Source organism: Capra hircus, chromosome 26 (genome assembly GCF_001704415.2).
Source record: "Capra hircus breed San Clemente chromosome 26, ASM170441v1, whole genome shotgun sequence".
Taxonomy (NCBI): Eukaryota; Metazoa; Chordata; class Mammalia; order Artiodactyla; family Bovidae; genus Capra; species Capra hircus.
The window spans coordinates 46,077,981-46,094,234 of NC_030833.1; the positions used below are offsets into that span (position 1 = coordinate 46,077,981).

At 35.7% G+C, this 16,254-nt stretch overlaps 1 protein-coding gene across 10 annotated transcripts in view; it reads right to left on the reverse strand.

The window, feature by feature from the left end:
• The window catches only part of PCDH15 (protocadherin related 15), a 910,832-nt gene that overhangs the window by 255,835 nt on the left and 638,743 nt on the right, over nucleotides 1–16,254 (reverse strand). For all 10 annotated transcript variants that reach the window (XM_018041648.1, XM_018041647.1, XM_005698156.2 and 7 more), the window contains one exon: nucleotides 1,395–1,696. In XM_018041648.1, the coding sequence (XP_017897137.1) occupies nucleotides 1,395–1,696 (302 nt within the window). The remainder of the gene's footprint in view (nucleotides 1–1,394; nucleotides 1,697–16,254) is intronic.

Consider the following 16,254-nt stretch of genomic DNA (forward strand, 5'->3'; position numbering starts at 1 on the left):
AGGAATAAATGGAGAAATAACAGCCTTCTCCCTGGTCAGCATCTGCCTTTTGTAGATTTAGTAATGTTTCTTCCCAGATGACACTAGTAGAGAACCCATCTGCCAATGTGGGAGACATAAGAAACATGGGTTCAGTCCCTGGGTCAGCAAGATTTTCTCTGGAGGAGGCAATGGCAACCCACTCCAGTGTTCTTGCCTGGAGAATCCCATGGACTGCAGAGCCTGGCAGGCTACAGTCCATGGTGTCGCAAAGAGTCAGACACGACTGAGACTGAGCTAAACTGAACTAAGTAGACATATATCTGGCTGAATCATGGAAAAACACAAGCTCTTGAAATTCATTCTAACACAATTCAAATTGTAGATTGCAGGTTGAGAAAGAGTTATATATATATTTTTCTTCCAAAATATACTTCGTAGAACACCTATGTCAGAATTAAAGGGTTGGTGCTAAACTGGAGATTTCTAGGTCAATCTAACTTACTGAATCTGAATATCCAGAGTTTCTGGTAATAATTTGAGAACTAAAAGACAGAAGCTTAGATATAATGACACTAATGAAAAGGAGAAACAGATTTCTGGAAGTATGCCAGTTATGTATAGAAAGTGAACAAATATTACAAAATAGTCAGTATAGCAATCTATTTCTGTAAGATACAGGGTCATTCTATACATTTGTATCTGTGTATGCATGTATATGGGCTTCCCAGGTGGCTCAGTGGTAAAGAATATATCTGTCAATGAAGAGATAAGGGTTCAATCTCTGGGTTGGGAGGAATTCCTGGAGAAGGAAATAGCAACATACTCCAATATTCTTGTGTGAGAAATCTCATGAATAGAGGAGCCTGGCAGGCTATAGTCCATGGGGTCACAAAAAGTCAGACATGACTTAGTGACTAAACAGCAACAATACATGTGTATATATGTACATACCTGGATACATGTATATTTAGACTGTGTAAATAGTTATTTGACATTTGTGTGAGCAGAAACACAAATGTAACATAATACACATAAAAATTTAATACTGAGTAACTTTGGAGGTACAAGGTGAGGGATTATTAAGGTTTTTAAAATAGTCTAGTGTATTGTCAGTTGTTATAATAAATACTTGACATTCATTACTTTTGTGAATTGATAATAAGTTTATTAAGAAGTGTTATTCAGTTTCTTACAATGGCAAGTTTTCTGCCTTCTCTCTCTAAAACAGGCTTGTTAGAGAAAACAGAGTATGTAATATTTGAGGAATACATATATTAAAATTTAGTTATCATTCATTTGAAATTTAACTGCATGTGTGTGTGTCTATGTGTGCATTTTACTAAAGTCTGGCAGACCCATCCAAATACCAAATTTTATACAGAATTCATGAAACGACTGCTTCATCCACACACCTCTATTTGAAGGAAAGTGGTCCCAGCTGGCAGGTTCTCTTCAACAACGACAGTATATGTTGAATTGGTGAACACAGGACTATTATCATCAATATCCAAAACCTTGATGGCCAGAGTAAGAGTTGAATGACGAGGATGTACTGCTCCATCAGTTGCCACAACAACAAGTTCATAGTAGTCCCTGACTTCTCTGTTAAGCTTCACGGCTGTGTAAATACTTCCATTGGATGTGATGCGAAAAAGATTGTTGAAGTTACCCAAACTGTAGTGCACCTGGCCATTTATTCCAGCATCAGGATCTGCTGCCTAAACAAAATTAAAAACAGAGGAATTCACATAGTACTCTCTGTTATAATTTTTTAGAAGGGACAGTTAAAGAACTATGGCGTATTTCTAACTAAATATTGTTTTTTCTTTAGATAGAAAAGGAAAAAGATAATGATAAAATAGTACAAAAGTCTAGAACATAAAAAGAAATTTATAATAGTTTAATGATAACTTAATTCTAAATGAGTATAAAATTACTTTGTATCAGTAAAAATAACAATATTACATTACAACAGAAAATTCACATTATATAAATACTGAGTTTTCTTGTATTATCATTTATTTAATAGATTTTTAACTCTAAAATTTAAAAAAGTTTTAATTAAACATAATTGAGTGATAGCTTATATTGTATATTTTTAAATTCAAGCTATATATTGTATATCTATAATACATATAGAAGCACCATGTATAGATAGATACAGATTACTGCATTTAATTCTAATGTTCTTATAAATAAAGAACATTGGTTCCATTCTACAAATGAGAAAACCTTGGCTTATGGATTATAATTTGCTTAGAGTTATGAAAGAAATAAAAATCTGTGCCTCAATTCTTAGTATAATACCTACATAAAATTACTTAATAAATATTTGAGGGATTAATTCATATTAGAAGAGATTAATGCAAGCAACTGAGGTTTAAAACTAAGCATACTCCAAACAGAAGTGAAAGTTTAGTAACTGTAAAGCAACTGCAAAGGGCTCTTCAATATTAGAATACAATCTCTAAATGATAATAGAATTGTTGATGCAATAATAAGCCTTTTGTAATTGTAAATTTTAAGTCATATTAAATAACTTTACATTAAATAGAATGAGTAAATTTTGAGTGGCTATTCTTCAAAGGAGTGTTATGAGAATTAATATAATCTAAAACAATTAATTGAAATAGAAATTATGACATCTCATTATCAAATACTGTGCATTTTGTACTACATAGCTCTATCTCATTGTTCTTCACACAAATTGGAATAAATCTTAGAAACCATAAAATGTTACATAACTATGCACTAAATGGCTGATAAGGAAAGGAAGGAAAACAAGAGACTTGGCTGCATTATGAGCAAGAGACACAAAAGTCAACTAATATTCACAAAGCCTGAGATGGAATATGATGTATTTTGAACAGCATATAAGCAGAGGTACATTCACCTTTACAAACACTGGAGAAGCAAGTGGGGTGGGTTTGCTGAACACTTTTGCCTTGTTTGAAATGATAAAGCCCAGGATGTGAAAGTCAAATTTATAACTGTGCACCCTATGAATGCCAGACTTTCCAGCAGGATTTGTCCCTCTGATTCATCAAAACACAAATGTCCCTGGGAGGGTATTACTTCTGAAATTTGAAGCCTGAGAAAAGATGAGGAACTGCAGGAATGTCTGAAGAGGACAAAAATACTGTAAAATAGTTAAAGAACTTACATACATATATTTTCTTCTATTTTTATATCTTTCCTAGAATTTGTCTTACAAATTACTGACAAATTAGTCAAGCTGGTCATCTTAATGAAAACAAATAAACAATATTGTCAACTCCCTCACAAAAAAACAACCCAACAAAAAATACTCTTTTTTGTCTTAAATCACTGCTTAATTAAATAGAAAAATAAAATCTTGTAACATCAGGAGGTCTTAGTTCATTAAATCAACAGTATTAAACATTTCAGTGACTTTTCTTCTGTGGGGGTTTTTATGTAATTTAAATGATTCTCACTCAAGGTGTGTTTTTATCTATCCCAATATTTAGAAGATTTTTATGATAGAATGATTCAATTTTCTTAATGTGGCTGTGTATGTATATGTGTGGAGGGACAGGGGATGTTAAGTATGTATTGTTCCATATATGTCCAGCTACTGAACTGATATCTCTGCTAGGACTTACACAAGTTTATTATTTTATAGCTCTATAAAACAGAAGTTCAATAAGTGTCTCATCTGGCTAAAATCAAGGTATGCATAAGGTTGTGTTCCTTTCTGGAGGTTGTAGGCAAAGATCCATTTCTTTGCTCATTCAAGTTATTGACAGAATACAGTTCCTTGAGGTTGTAGGACTGAAATCCCCTCTTCCTTTTTACTTGTCATGCAAGGACTATTCCCAGTTTCTAAGACCACCCACAAACCTTGGTTCTTGGCTCATGGTACACTTTTTCCATCTTCAAAGCTAGCAACAGTGGGTTAAGTTCCCCTCACGCTTTCTGAATTTCTCCTTCTATTTTATATCTCTGATCCACTCTGCTACCATCTTTGTTCACTGTTCAATAGTTTTGATGACTACAGTGGGCCCACCTGGACATCTAGGATAATCCTTTCATCTCAAGTTCCTAAACCTTATTACATCTGCAAAATTTCTTTTGCTGTGTAAGGTAACATATTCACACATGGGATGTGTTGGGAATCATAATTCTGTCTGCTCTACAATCAAAAATTTAATATGTCCTTAATTAAACCCTTGATTATATTTGTCCAAACCTTTTTCATCTCCAATTCCCTTATTTCAGTAAATGATTCTTCCATTGATCCAATAGATTACATAAAAACAAAGAAGATTATTCCTGAGATCCCCTTCTATCTTCTGTGATTCATTTATTCAATAATTTCAGAAAAGCATATTTAATATGATGTAGGAGACTCAGCTTCAAGTTACAATGGTGTATTAGGTAACAAGTCCAAGATATCATGGAATTTACAGAGAAAATTACTATTCTATTTGTAATATGCTGTTTACACCTTTATACAGTATCTCAATCCTAACTTCTTTGGCCCAAATTATCAACTGTGGCTTAGATTACTAGAGAGTGAGAGAGTGAGAGTGAATTCGCTCAGTTGTGCCCAACAATTTGCAACCCCATGGACTGTAGTAGCCTACCAGGCTCCTCCATCCGTGGGATTTTCCAGGCAAGAACACTGGAGTGGGTTGCCATTTCCTTCTCCAGAAGATCTTCCCAACCCAGGGATTGAAACCAGGTCTCCCGGATTGTAAGCAGACGCTTTACCGTCTGAGCCACCAGGGAAGTTACTTGTTAATTATTTTCTTTTTCTGTTATTTCATTTCAGAGAGGTCTTCTATAAAAGATAAATGACATTATTTCTCTTAATATCCTTTAATGATTTCAACTGTGTTCAGCAACATTCAAACAGTTAACATCATCAAAATATCGTCTACTGAATGCTACTTTCACTATCTTCTGGAATAATGTAAATCTCTCCAACCTCCAAATTTCTCTAAAGCCTCTGCATAGTGGGAGCTTCTGCTATTATTTGCCAGGCTAATGCCTGCTCATCTTTCGAAAGTCAATTTAAACATCACTTTCTCAAAGCAGTCTTCTCTGAATCATGAAATATAAACGAGACCCTTCTGTTATACATGCCAATAGCTCTATGTAACTGTACCTTATATCATATCTTGGCTTCCCTGGTGGCTCAGAGGTTAAAGCGTCTGCCTCCAATGTGGGAGACCTGGGTTCGATTCCTGGGTCGGGAAGATCCCCTGGAGAAGGAAATGGCAACCCACTCCAGTATTCTTGCCTGGAGAATCCCATGGACAGAGGAGCCTGGTGGGCTACAGTCCACAGGGTTGCAAAGAGTCGGACACGAGTGAGCGACTTCACCTATGTCATATTTAATACTTTTAAATTATATATTTATTTCTAGGATACACAAATGAATTGCATTTATTAAATATATAAATAAAGATATTACTGTTATTGTTCATTGTTCAGTCTGTCAGTCATGTCTGATTCTTTGCAACCCCATGGACTGCAGCACACCAGGTTTCCCTATCCTTCACTATCTCCCAGAGTTTGCTCAAAATCATGTCCATTGAGTCAATGATACCATCCAGCCATCTCTGTTGCTCCCTTCTCCTCCTGTCTTCAGTCTTTCCTAGTATCACAGTCTTTGCCAATGAGTTGGCTCTTCACATCAAGTGGCCAAAGTATTGGCCACTTCAGCTTCAGCATCAGTCCTTCCAATGAATATTCATGATTGATTTCCTTTAGGATTGACTGGTTTTATCTCCTTGCTGTCTGAGAGATTCTCAAGAATTTTCTCCAATATCACAGTTCAAAAGCATCTATTCTTTGACTCAATCTTCTTTATGGTCCAACTCTCACATCCACTCATGACTACTGGAAAAACCATAGCTTTGACTATACAGACTTTTTTCAGAAAAGTGATTTCTCTAATTTTTAATACACTGTCTAGGTTTGTGATAGCTTTTCTTCCAAGGAGCAAGTGTTTTTTTTAATTTCCTAGCTGCAGTCAACAACTGCAGTGATTTTTGAGCCCAAGAAAAAGAAGTCTGTCACTGTTTCCATTTTTTCCCCATCTATTTGCCATGAAGTGACAGGACTAGGTGCCATGATCTTCAGTTTTTGAATGTTGAGTTTTAAGTCAGCTTAATGAAGATGTTACTCCTGCTGCTTATTAATACATAGCTATATAATTCTTAAAATATTTATTTAATCATTATGCATCTGCTGTTTGGTTCTATTTTGATTTATATCTCTTCCATTATCAGCCTCTGTTCTTTTAATTAATAATCCCAAAACAAACACTGTAGAATTATCAGAATTTCATCTGGGACTCTGATTACCTTCATAGAACTACTGAATCCAGGTCTAAACTAGAAAATATCATTTTAAAAAATTAAAAAGTAGTATTTGTTATGACTTAAATGAGTATGATGATAAGTAAATGGCTTTGTATTTTTAATATTTTGTAGAATGACAAAGAGGGCCTATGTAGTTTAAGACGGAGAATGACCTTGATATATAAAATGATTGCTACATGGTAGAAGTGTTGATTAGTTTCAATATTTCCACTATATGTATTTTTGATATCATTAACTTTGGTGTGTTCCCTCTAAGTATCAGATAATACCTATAAAACTATAAAATAAAAGATGTGAAATCAAATAGCAATTTTTTCCTACCATTATACATGTCAGAGATGAAATTCACAAATGTGGCACAGATCAATTATAATATGAATAAAATAGATAATAGTTATTGCATAATTCTCTGTAACTAGTTGCAAAGCCATTGGTCTGTTCCACTGAATAAAATATATAAAAATTTAAGTGAGTTGTCATTGCCATAGATAATATAAGCCAATAATAACTAGTATTAGAATAATGCAAATGTGTACCTACATTGGTAACAAATGACTTGGAAAAGACCTCACATTTGATTATTCAACTCATGTTTGAAAACCACTGGGCTAGGGGATTGTTAAAGGAAACTTGCTCTAACAAGAGACTGAGATTAAAAAAAAAAAAAGTTAATTTCAGAATGAACCACTTACAGTGCTTGCATCATGTTGGTATTTCCCAAGCCAGTACATTAATCATATTTTCCCTTGTGAATTTTCCAATGTTCAGAGGACTGTTGCATTGAAAGATCCTTTTTTATTAAGGATCAGGGAATGGTAACTTACTTTCTCCAGGCTTCAACTTGCCAAGAGGAAAGACATTTTAGCAAGAAAATCATCTTTTCTCTGCTCCCTTATTCACTCATGAGTGGTGAATTTGATAGAAAGAATTGGGTAAACACACTGACTTCTTTTAACATGACATCTGATGTTTATAAGGATGTCATATGAGTTGCTTGTTTTGCTACATGAGCTCTTTCCCTAAGAATAAGACCTACAATTTCAGTTCTGTCTGAGGCTGTGTAGTTAAATTTAATTGTAGGGGTAGCATTTACTAACCCATTTGGCTCTCATTACTAAAACTGCAGCCATGAAATTAAAAGATGCTTACTCCTTGGAAGAAAAGTGATGACCAACCTAGATAGCATATTCAAAAGCAGAGACATTACTTTGCCAACAAAGGTCCGTCTAGTCAAGGCTATGGTTTTTCCAGTGGTCATGTATGGAGGTGAGAGTTGGACTGTGAAGAAAGCTGAGTGCCGAAGAATTGATGCTTTTGAACTGTGGTGTTGGAGAAGACTCTTGAGAGTCCCTTGGACTGCAGGGAGATCCAACCAGTCTATTCTAAAGGAAATCAGCCCTGGCTGTTCTTTGGAAGGAATGATGCTAAAGCTGAAACTCCAGTACTTTGGCCACCTCATGCGAGGAGTTGACTCATTAGAAAAGACTCTGATGCTGGGAGGGATTGGGGGCAGGAGGAGAAGGGGATGACAGAGGATGAGATGGCTGGATGGCATCACTGACTCAATGGACGCGAGTCTGAGTGAACTCTTGGTGTTGGTGATGGACAGGGAGGCCTGGCGTGCTGCGATTTATGGGGTCGCAAAGAGTTGGACACGACTGAGCGACTGAACTGAACTAAACCTCTTCCCCCTCAATATCAGAATTCTATTTTCCAGAATTTCATGTCTCTCTCTGAATTTTTTTGAACCTGGGGAAGGTATAGGATGTTATCTATTGATACTTCTAAATCCCAGGAAATATCAACATCACGATTTCCAGACAATTTTAATCATAGATTTTTTTTCATTGTTATTTGCTTAGAAAAATATTTACTAATATCTTGAGAGACATATAGTTTATTAAATACTGTTGTAATTCACTGAGTAACACTGGGAATAAGACCTCTTTTTAATAATCTGTCCATGATAGTTTTACATAATATTTCCACTTTATATTGTTAGTTCCCCATGATTGATCACTTGAAAATAACCATCTTAAATTTATAGAATTAGTGGTTCCCACTTTCTACCATGTTGGGGTCCTTAACAGAGTCCATAGTAAAACAATAAATGGCAAATAAAAGATAATAAAAAATATGCTTTCAAGAGGTTCAATGAGAGATTTTTTAATGGCTTAAATTGATAGAAAAGGCCATGGAGGGAGAAGCAAATATTGACTTTTTGTTATGGCTTTGGTAAACTAACTCTAGGTGCTACATTTCATGGAATGTTAGTTTGGTGCCAGGATTTTTCTAAAGGAAAAAGTGAGGAGAGATGGAGAGAGCAAGGGAGGTCTTTGTTGAAATAAATAAATTTGGGAAATTGGGATTAAAGATAAAATTTAAAGTTTTCATTACTTCTGAACTTTTCATGTGCCATTAATGTTTGAATGAGGAAGGCAAAGTTCTCAAGGGAGTAATGTATGCACCAGATTTAAAAATCCCAAGTAACAGAAATCTTTTCAATATGTTGACTGATCTACAGAAAGAAGTCCAGACTCCTATGCACGAGTTAATTTCAACCTACATGTTCAGTCTTCTCTTATTATTTACTGTCCTGTAAAACTTTTTGCTCGTCTAATCAATTTTCTACATTTCCTTAAGACTCAGAATACACTTTTTGACATTTCCTTCAAGACTTGCCATGATGATTCTTTATTCACTTCTGAAATTCCAATTCTTAATCCAGTCTTCAAATCCCAACCCCAGTTCAATCTCTCCTACGAAAATGTCTAGTATTTAGAGAAAGATCATGTTATACATCAGAATTCTAGGCTTAACACTTAATACTTCTTCACATTACTTGTTATTTACACCTTTTCCACACAACTGTAAGTCCTTTTTGAGAAGAGAAGCACATCTCATAACCTTTTATTGATTTTTTCAAATTTGCAGAAATCCTTATCTTACACTGGGATAATTTGTTAAGAGAAAATATCTAAACACATGTTCAATAGGGATACTAAAAATAAATATTAAATGAAGCATTTTTATTAATAGGGTTTTATAATTTCATCAGCTTATGTATAAAATGTTAATAATAACATTCAAAGTCAAGCACATACATACACACACAGTCTGATCCATATTTACTACAACTTAATTCACTGAAGAACTAGTTTCCATAAAAAAGAAGTATATTTTATGCTTATGGAATAAAAGATCAACGATCAATAAGAAAATACTGTAAAAAATTTAAAGTAACTGAGTAACACAACTAATAGAGATAAAGAACTAGAACACTTATAAAATGCAGGATTATTTGCTTCCTTTTCTGACTCCTAATTAATTGAGAAGCATAAATAAGGTCATGGAAGTTAAATAGTATGGGATGGCTAAGCTAAGTAGTTTCATTTATTTACTATTATAGATGAGTATGTAGATGTTAGAAAAGGTAACTAAATATAAAATTCCCTATTATCAGCAATATTGTCAAGAAGTCTGCATTAATGTTTAATATCTAACCAAGGAACTCAGTGTGTGATGCTGTAATGAAACCATTCATCTTCCTAGAAATCAATTAAAAGTTAATTAAAATTGTTAACAAGAAATATCACACATCTCTTTTCATCTTGTACTACATCAAAGCAATAAACAGCAATAGCTGCAACTTTATAATCATTTCTCCATGGCTAACACATTTTGTAATATACACTTTACTATGGGGCCTGATTTGCAGCTACTTATTTGTGAATGCATATTGCTGGGACATCGGCTGATAGTCTGTAGTCAAATAAAGATTTCACTCTACAAAACTTTGAATATATGCTAGGAAAACTTTGGAATAGCCTTAATCACTGAAGTCAAAGTTAAGAGTCAGCCAGTTAACATTGCAGTCAGCCAAATAATTACTTAATAAGGACAACACATCATGCCCAAGGGCTTTTATTGACTATACCATTTTATAGAACATCATTTAAAAAGGAAGCTGGAAAATATATTTCTTACACATTATATCTATGCCTTTTGCTGCCTAATTATATTTTAGAGAAGTCTATTATATAGGCTTTCTCATCGATAAAGGTGGAAACCCATCACTGGGATACCTACACTGGAAATTACAAATTCCATAGAGATGTAAAAGCATGTCTTTATGCGTAGAATATACTGCGACAAGACCTTGAAGGAGAGCATGAGACCTGCCCTCCTTCCATTGAAAACGCCCTGCATAGATTACGTATGCATTTTCAATGATTCATTCTTATTTAAAATGTTTTATATTCATACCTATTTGGATTATTTAGATAAATGATTTCTGTTTATTTTCATAAAATATTTTCATAAAATTCAGGTCTATATAAAGAACTTTGAGGGCAAACAGAAAATATAGCTATGAGAAAGGTGTGAACTCCCATGTAGCACCTAATCAGCCCAGTGCAAAACTGAGAAGGAGCTTAGCTCTAGCTTTTGCTTGTCCTTCACAGCAATTTTTGAGTCTGTGCACTCCTCTCTCACCTTGAAGCGGGAGCCATAAAAGTTGTTGAGCAGGGAGGTCAGAAGAAGTTGGGCAGTGCATCCTTAATGACATTACTAATGGAAGCACATTTTTAAAATTATCTGTCAACTTCAAAAAGACATAAAACAGTTGTTATCTTTATTTCTTTAAAGAAGATGAGTTATTTTAAGAGATGTGATTATCAGTGTAAAAGGGGAAAAGCAATTTACTGACTCATGATACTGGCAAATGTTTCCTCTCTCCATACCTATTCATTATTGAACAATGGCAAATGGACTTACTGGCTATAAAGTAACAAGTATACTTGAGCTCAAATCACTAAAAATATAATGAGAGTAAATAGTGTTTTTTTTTTTTTAATACTGAAACTGTCACATATTTAATCCTTAGGAGTCTAGAAAACCCATATGTAAACTAGAGATTCCTTAAAGGCTTAAGCACTAGGTTAAAAGCCAGCTCTTTCCCATACTAATTCTATGTCCTTGGATGAGTCAACCACTCTAAGTTTCCATACTTCATTTGTAAAAGAATGATGATAGTATTTATCTCACTACCTATGAGGATTGAACAAATTTAATAGCATACTTAGATCATATTAAGTAATCAATTAAAAATTAGGTATGTTTATTGAGGTTTTCAACATCTAATTAGAAGCTATTAAAAAGCTAATTTTTGTATAAAATTCTTAAAATTAAAAAAATTAGAATAAATTAGTAAAATAACTTAATAATTTTATTTGGTTTATATATACACTTCATTTTACTTAAGATCACATTTAACCTATTACAGTAAGTCTATTGGGCTCTTTTGTGGCTCTACAGTAAAAAATTTGCCTACAATGTGTAGTGCAGGAGACCTGGGTTCGATCCCTGGGTTGGAAAGATCCCCTGGAGAAGGAAATGGCAACCTACTCCAGTATTTTTGCCTGGAGAATCCCATGGACGAAGAATCCCACGGACAGAGAAGCCTGGTTGGTTACAGTCCATAGGGTCACACAGAATCGGACACGACTGAAACGACTAAGCTTCAGCAGCAGCAGGAGCAGTGTGTCTATTAAGTTCCATTGCTTTGTTTTTGTCAAGATCTGAGAATTTGGGTGCCTGTATTAATTATAGATATAATATGTGAAAAATCCTAAAACCTGTCCATGTTGTTTTTAGTGTAACAAATAAAATTATGAGGAAAACTTGTATGATGAAACGATATGCAACAAAAAGGAAACAGCACTTTAGTTATTACAAGAAACAATAATGAAGATTTAAGACATTTGGGGCATAAATTCAGGTAGTATTAGACATATGATAGAGAAATTTCTATGAAAAATTACACCTGATCATTTTATGGATATTGTCACACTGAGAAATGTTTGCTACATCTGGACTGAGAAAAATATTGAATTCTTGAAAAATCAAACATGTATAACATTTGAAAGCAGAAGAGAAGGTAACAACTTCCACTTGCATTTTAAAGTAATCTCATCATAGGTTGGGAAACAAATGTATGTCAACAGGTGAGTGGTCAGGAACTGATCATAAATTGTGAGGCTCTTAAAATCATTATAGTGAGAGCTGAAAGGGATATAAGAATTATTTCACACTAAACATTTCTTAACTTGTCATAAGTACTTCAGACCATCTTTCCAAATCTGAAAGATAAATTCCACCCAGAGAACTCAGTAAACAGTATTTCCCCACATAAAAGTTTGACAGCTGCCCGTATTTTTCTCCAAAGCTATGTCTTTTTTTAGTGATCTTAAATTCTTTCTATTCTACCAAGGAGCAAACCTCTACTAAACTGTCTTTCAATGCTTGAACATTTTTCTAGGATGCCTTTCCTGGTTTCCCCTAATCAAGACATTGTCCTTCCACTGACACTCTTTGCCATTTTGTTTTCATTCAGTTCAACAATATAATGTAGCTGCTTGCTCACCTGCTTCTCTTCTACACTATACTTCCTGAAAATTGAGGACATGAAAAATGCATTCCTCATAGTTTAACTTCTAATGCGTTTTCTGTATTAAGGTTCAGTGAATATTTGCTGAATAAATACTTCATTGAGGACAGCTTCTTATGAAGCAATAAGTGCCTTAAATGAAAATTTTGCTGAATTCACTAATAAATGCCAAAACAATCATTTCTAGTTTACATAATAAATTACATTTTATTATAACATTGAAGGTTCTATGTGATCTTTTTCTAACCTGTACTTATACACTAACATCTCACAACTAACTCTCTGACATAAACTCTATGTTTTAATCAAGAGTTAATTTATTATGTCAGACAGCTTTTAAATAACTCCAAAATCTCAGCGGTTTGCTCTCACTGATGTTTATTTCTCATTTGTGCAGTACCTTCATGGATTCCATGTAGCTCTGTTTTTTTTACTCCAGGAAGGAGTCTGAAGGAGCAGGCTTTGTTAGAACATGTCATTCATGTGACTGGGCTTCCCAGGTTGCAGCGGTAAAGAATCTGCCTGCCAACGCAGGAGATGCAGGTTTGATCCCTGGGTTAGAAAGATCCCCTAAAGAAGTAAATGGCAACCCACTCCAGCATTCCTGACTGGAAATTTCCATGGACAGGGGAGCCTGATGGGCTATAGACCATGGGGTTGCAAGAGTCAGACACGACTGAGCATGCACACATACATATGTACATTCATGTGACCAAGGGGGGAAAACAGAGACGATAAAGCCACAGCTCTTAATGGTTCTGCTTTGATGTGGAACGTAGCACCTACAAATCTTACATCATCATGGCTGATGTCATAAGATGGGGAAGTAACATCATTTTGGAGTGTGGGGCAGCAAAACCCTGGAAACAATAATAGAGTCTAGTAGTCCAGTGGTTAGAAAACTACCTTTCAGTGTAGGAGACACAGGTTCAATTCCTGGTTGGGGAGCTAAGATCCCATGTGCTGTGGGGCAACTAGGCCCACGTGTTGCAAATAGAGAGCCCATGCACCGCAAGCAGAGAGCCCATATGCTCTAGAGTCCGTGCTCCACAAGAGAACCCTGTGTGCTCTAGTTTCTCAAGCCATTCCCTCAAGCCACTAAAGAAAGCCCATGAGCCACAACAAAAAGATCCAGCAGAGCCAAAAAAAGAGAACAAACAGAGTACCTGCCTTGTCCTTCAAGCACACAATGCTCCCTCTTACTTTCACTACTAGGCGTTCGTTTTTAAATTCTAGCTAATTCTTCAAAACTTAGCTCGTTTCACTCAGCTTCTTTCTGGGAAACCTCTTCTTTCCATCCAGCCTTGTGACCCCTTTTGCACTCAGCACAAACTACTTTCTATATCTCTCAGTTCAGTTCAGTTCAGTTCAGTTCAGTTTAGTCACTCAGTCGTGTCCGACTCTTTGCGACCTCATGAATTGCAGCACGCCAGGCCTCCCTGTCCATCACCAATTCCCAGAGTTCACGCAAACTCATGTTCATCGAGTTGGTGATGCCATCCAGCCATCTCATCCTCGGTCGTCCCCTTCTCCTCCTGCCCCCAATCCCTCCCATCTTCAGACTCTTTTCCAATGAGTTAACTCTTCGCATGAGGTGGCCAAAGTACTGGAGTTTCAGCTTTAGCATCAGTCCTTCCAAAGAACAGCCAGAGATGATCTCCTTTAGAATGGACTGGTTGGATCTCCCTGCAGTCCAAGGGACTCTCAAGAGTCTTCTCCAACACCACAGTTCAAAAGCATCAATTCTTTGGCGCTCAGCCTTCTTCACAGTCCAAATCTCACATCCATATATGACCACTGGAAAAACCATACCCTTGACTAGACGGACCTTTGTTGGCAAAGTAATGTCTCTGCTTTTGAATATGCTATCTAGGTTGGTCATAACTTTCCTTCCAAGGAGTAAGCGTCTCTTAATTTCATGGCTGCAGTCACCATCTGCAGTCTATGTTGTGCAATTAAATATTAGGCCTAAAAGTCATGCTCATCCATTTTTACATAATAAGAGGCATTAATAGAGAAAAAAAAAAAACTGTGAAATATTTGGCAACAGAAATTGCAACAATGTATGAGAAGTGGGCGGAGAAGGCAATGGCAACCCACTCCAGTGCTCTTGCTTGGAAAATCCCATGGACAGAGGGGCCTGGTAGGCTTCAGTCCATGGGGTCACTAAAAGTCAGACATGACTGAGTGTCTTCACTTTCACTTTTCACTTTCATGCATTGGAGAAGGAAATGGCAACCCACTCCAGTGTTCTTGCCTGGAGAATCCCAGGGACAGGGGAACCTGGGGGGCTGCTGTCTATTGGGGTCACACAGAGTTGGACACGACTGAAGCGACTTAGCAGCAGCAGCAGCATAAGAAGTGGGAAGTTGGTGCAAGGATAGGAATAAGGAAGGGAAGCAAAAGTTCTAGACAGCAAGTACATGCAAATAACATGCCTTCTTTGATTGCAGTTATACTTAATGAAATAAATTAAGTGTCAAATTAAGCAAACTAGTTTAAGCGCTTATAACATAGTCTAAAGTTCTCTTAATGTTTGAATGTAAATTAACTCCAAGTGGTTTATTAAGTATTAGGAAAAAGACATGTAGCTCTGTACTATAAGTTTTTACATGCTCATTCATCATATATATAATTTATATTTATTAATTTTAGATAAATATTCTATTATATATATTATTATATATACCCTGATATATATCCTTTATTATACTAGAAGATATATATACTTTTGTATATATTATTTATAGATAATAAATATATTATTTATTTTATATATAATATATATTCTATATCCCTTATTATAGTAGAAGGGCATGGAAAAATTTGGGATGACTCATTCAATGATATTTATATTTTCCTAGCCTATTTATTTGCAACTGATAAATTTGTATCGTGGGTTTGGTGTTCAGTTCAGTTCAGTTCAATCGCTCAGTTGTGTCCGACTCTTTGCAGCCCCATGAATCAGCACGCCAGGCCACCCTGTCAATCACCAACTCCCGGAGTTCACTCAAACTCACGTCCATCGAGTCGGTGATACCATCCAGCCACCTCATCCTCTGTCGTCCTTTCTCCTTCTGCCCTCAATCCCTCCCAGCATCAGAGTCTTTTCCAATGAGTCAACTCCTTGCATGAGGTGGCCAAAGTACTGGAGTTTCAGCTTTAGCATCAGTCCTTCCAAAGAACATCCAGGACTGATCTCCTCTAGACTGGTTGGATGTCCTTGCAGTCCAATATAACATCATTTCATTGATGGTGCAAGGTCACATAAAATTAAAATTGTATTTTGTGTTTACTCAGCTCTTCTTAATTTACTTCTCCAACATCTTCAGTCCCATATCTTTTCTATGGACAAACATGTTCTAAACCCTAAATCTAAGTGTATTCTGCCAAACTAACTATGCTGTCTCTTCCCTGCTTCCTCTAGCTTGAATTCCTCCCCCTGCTTCATAAACTGGTTATTCTTCAGCC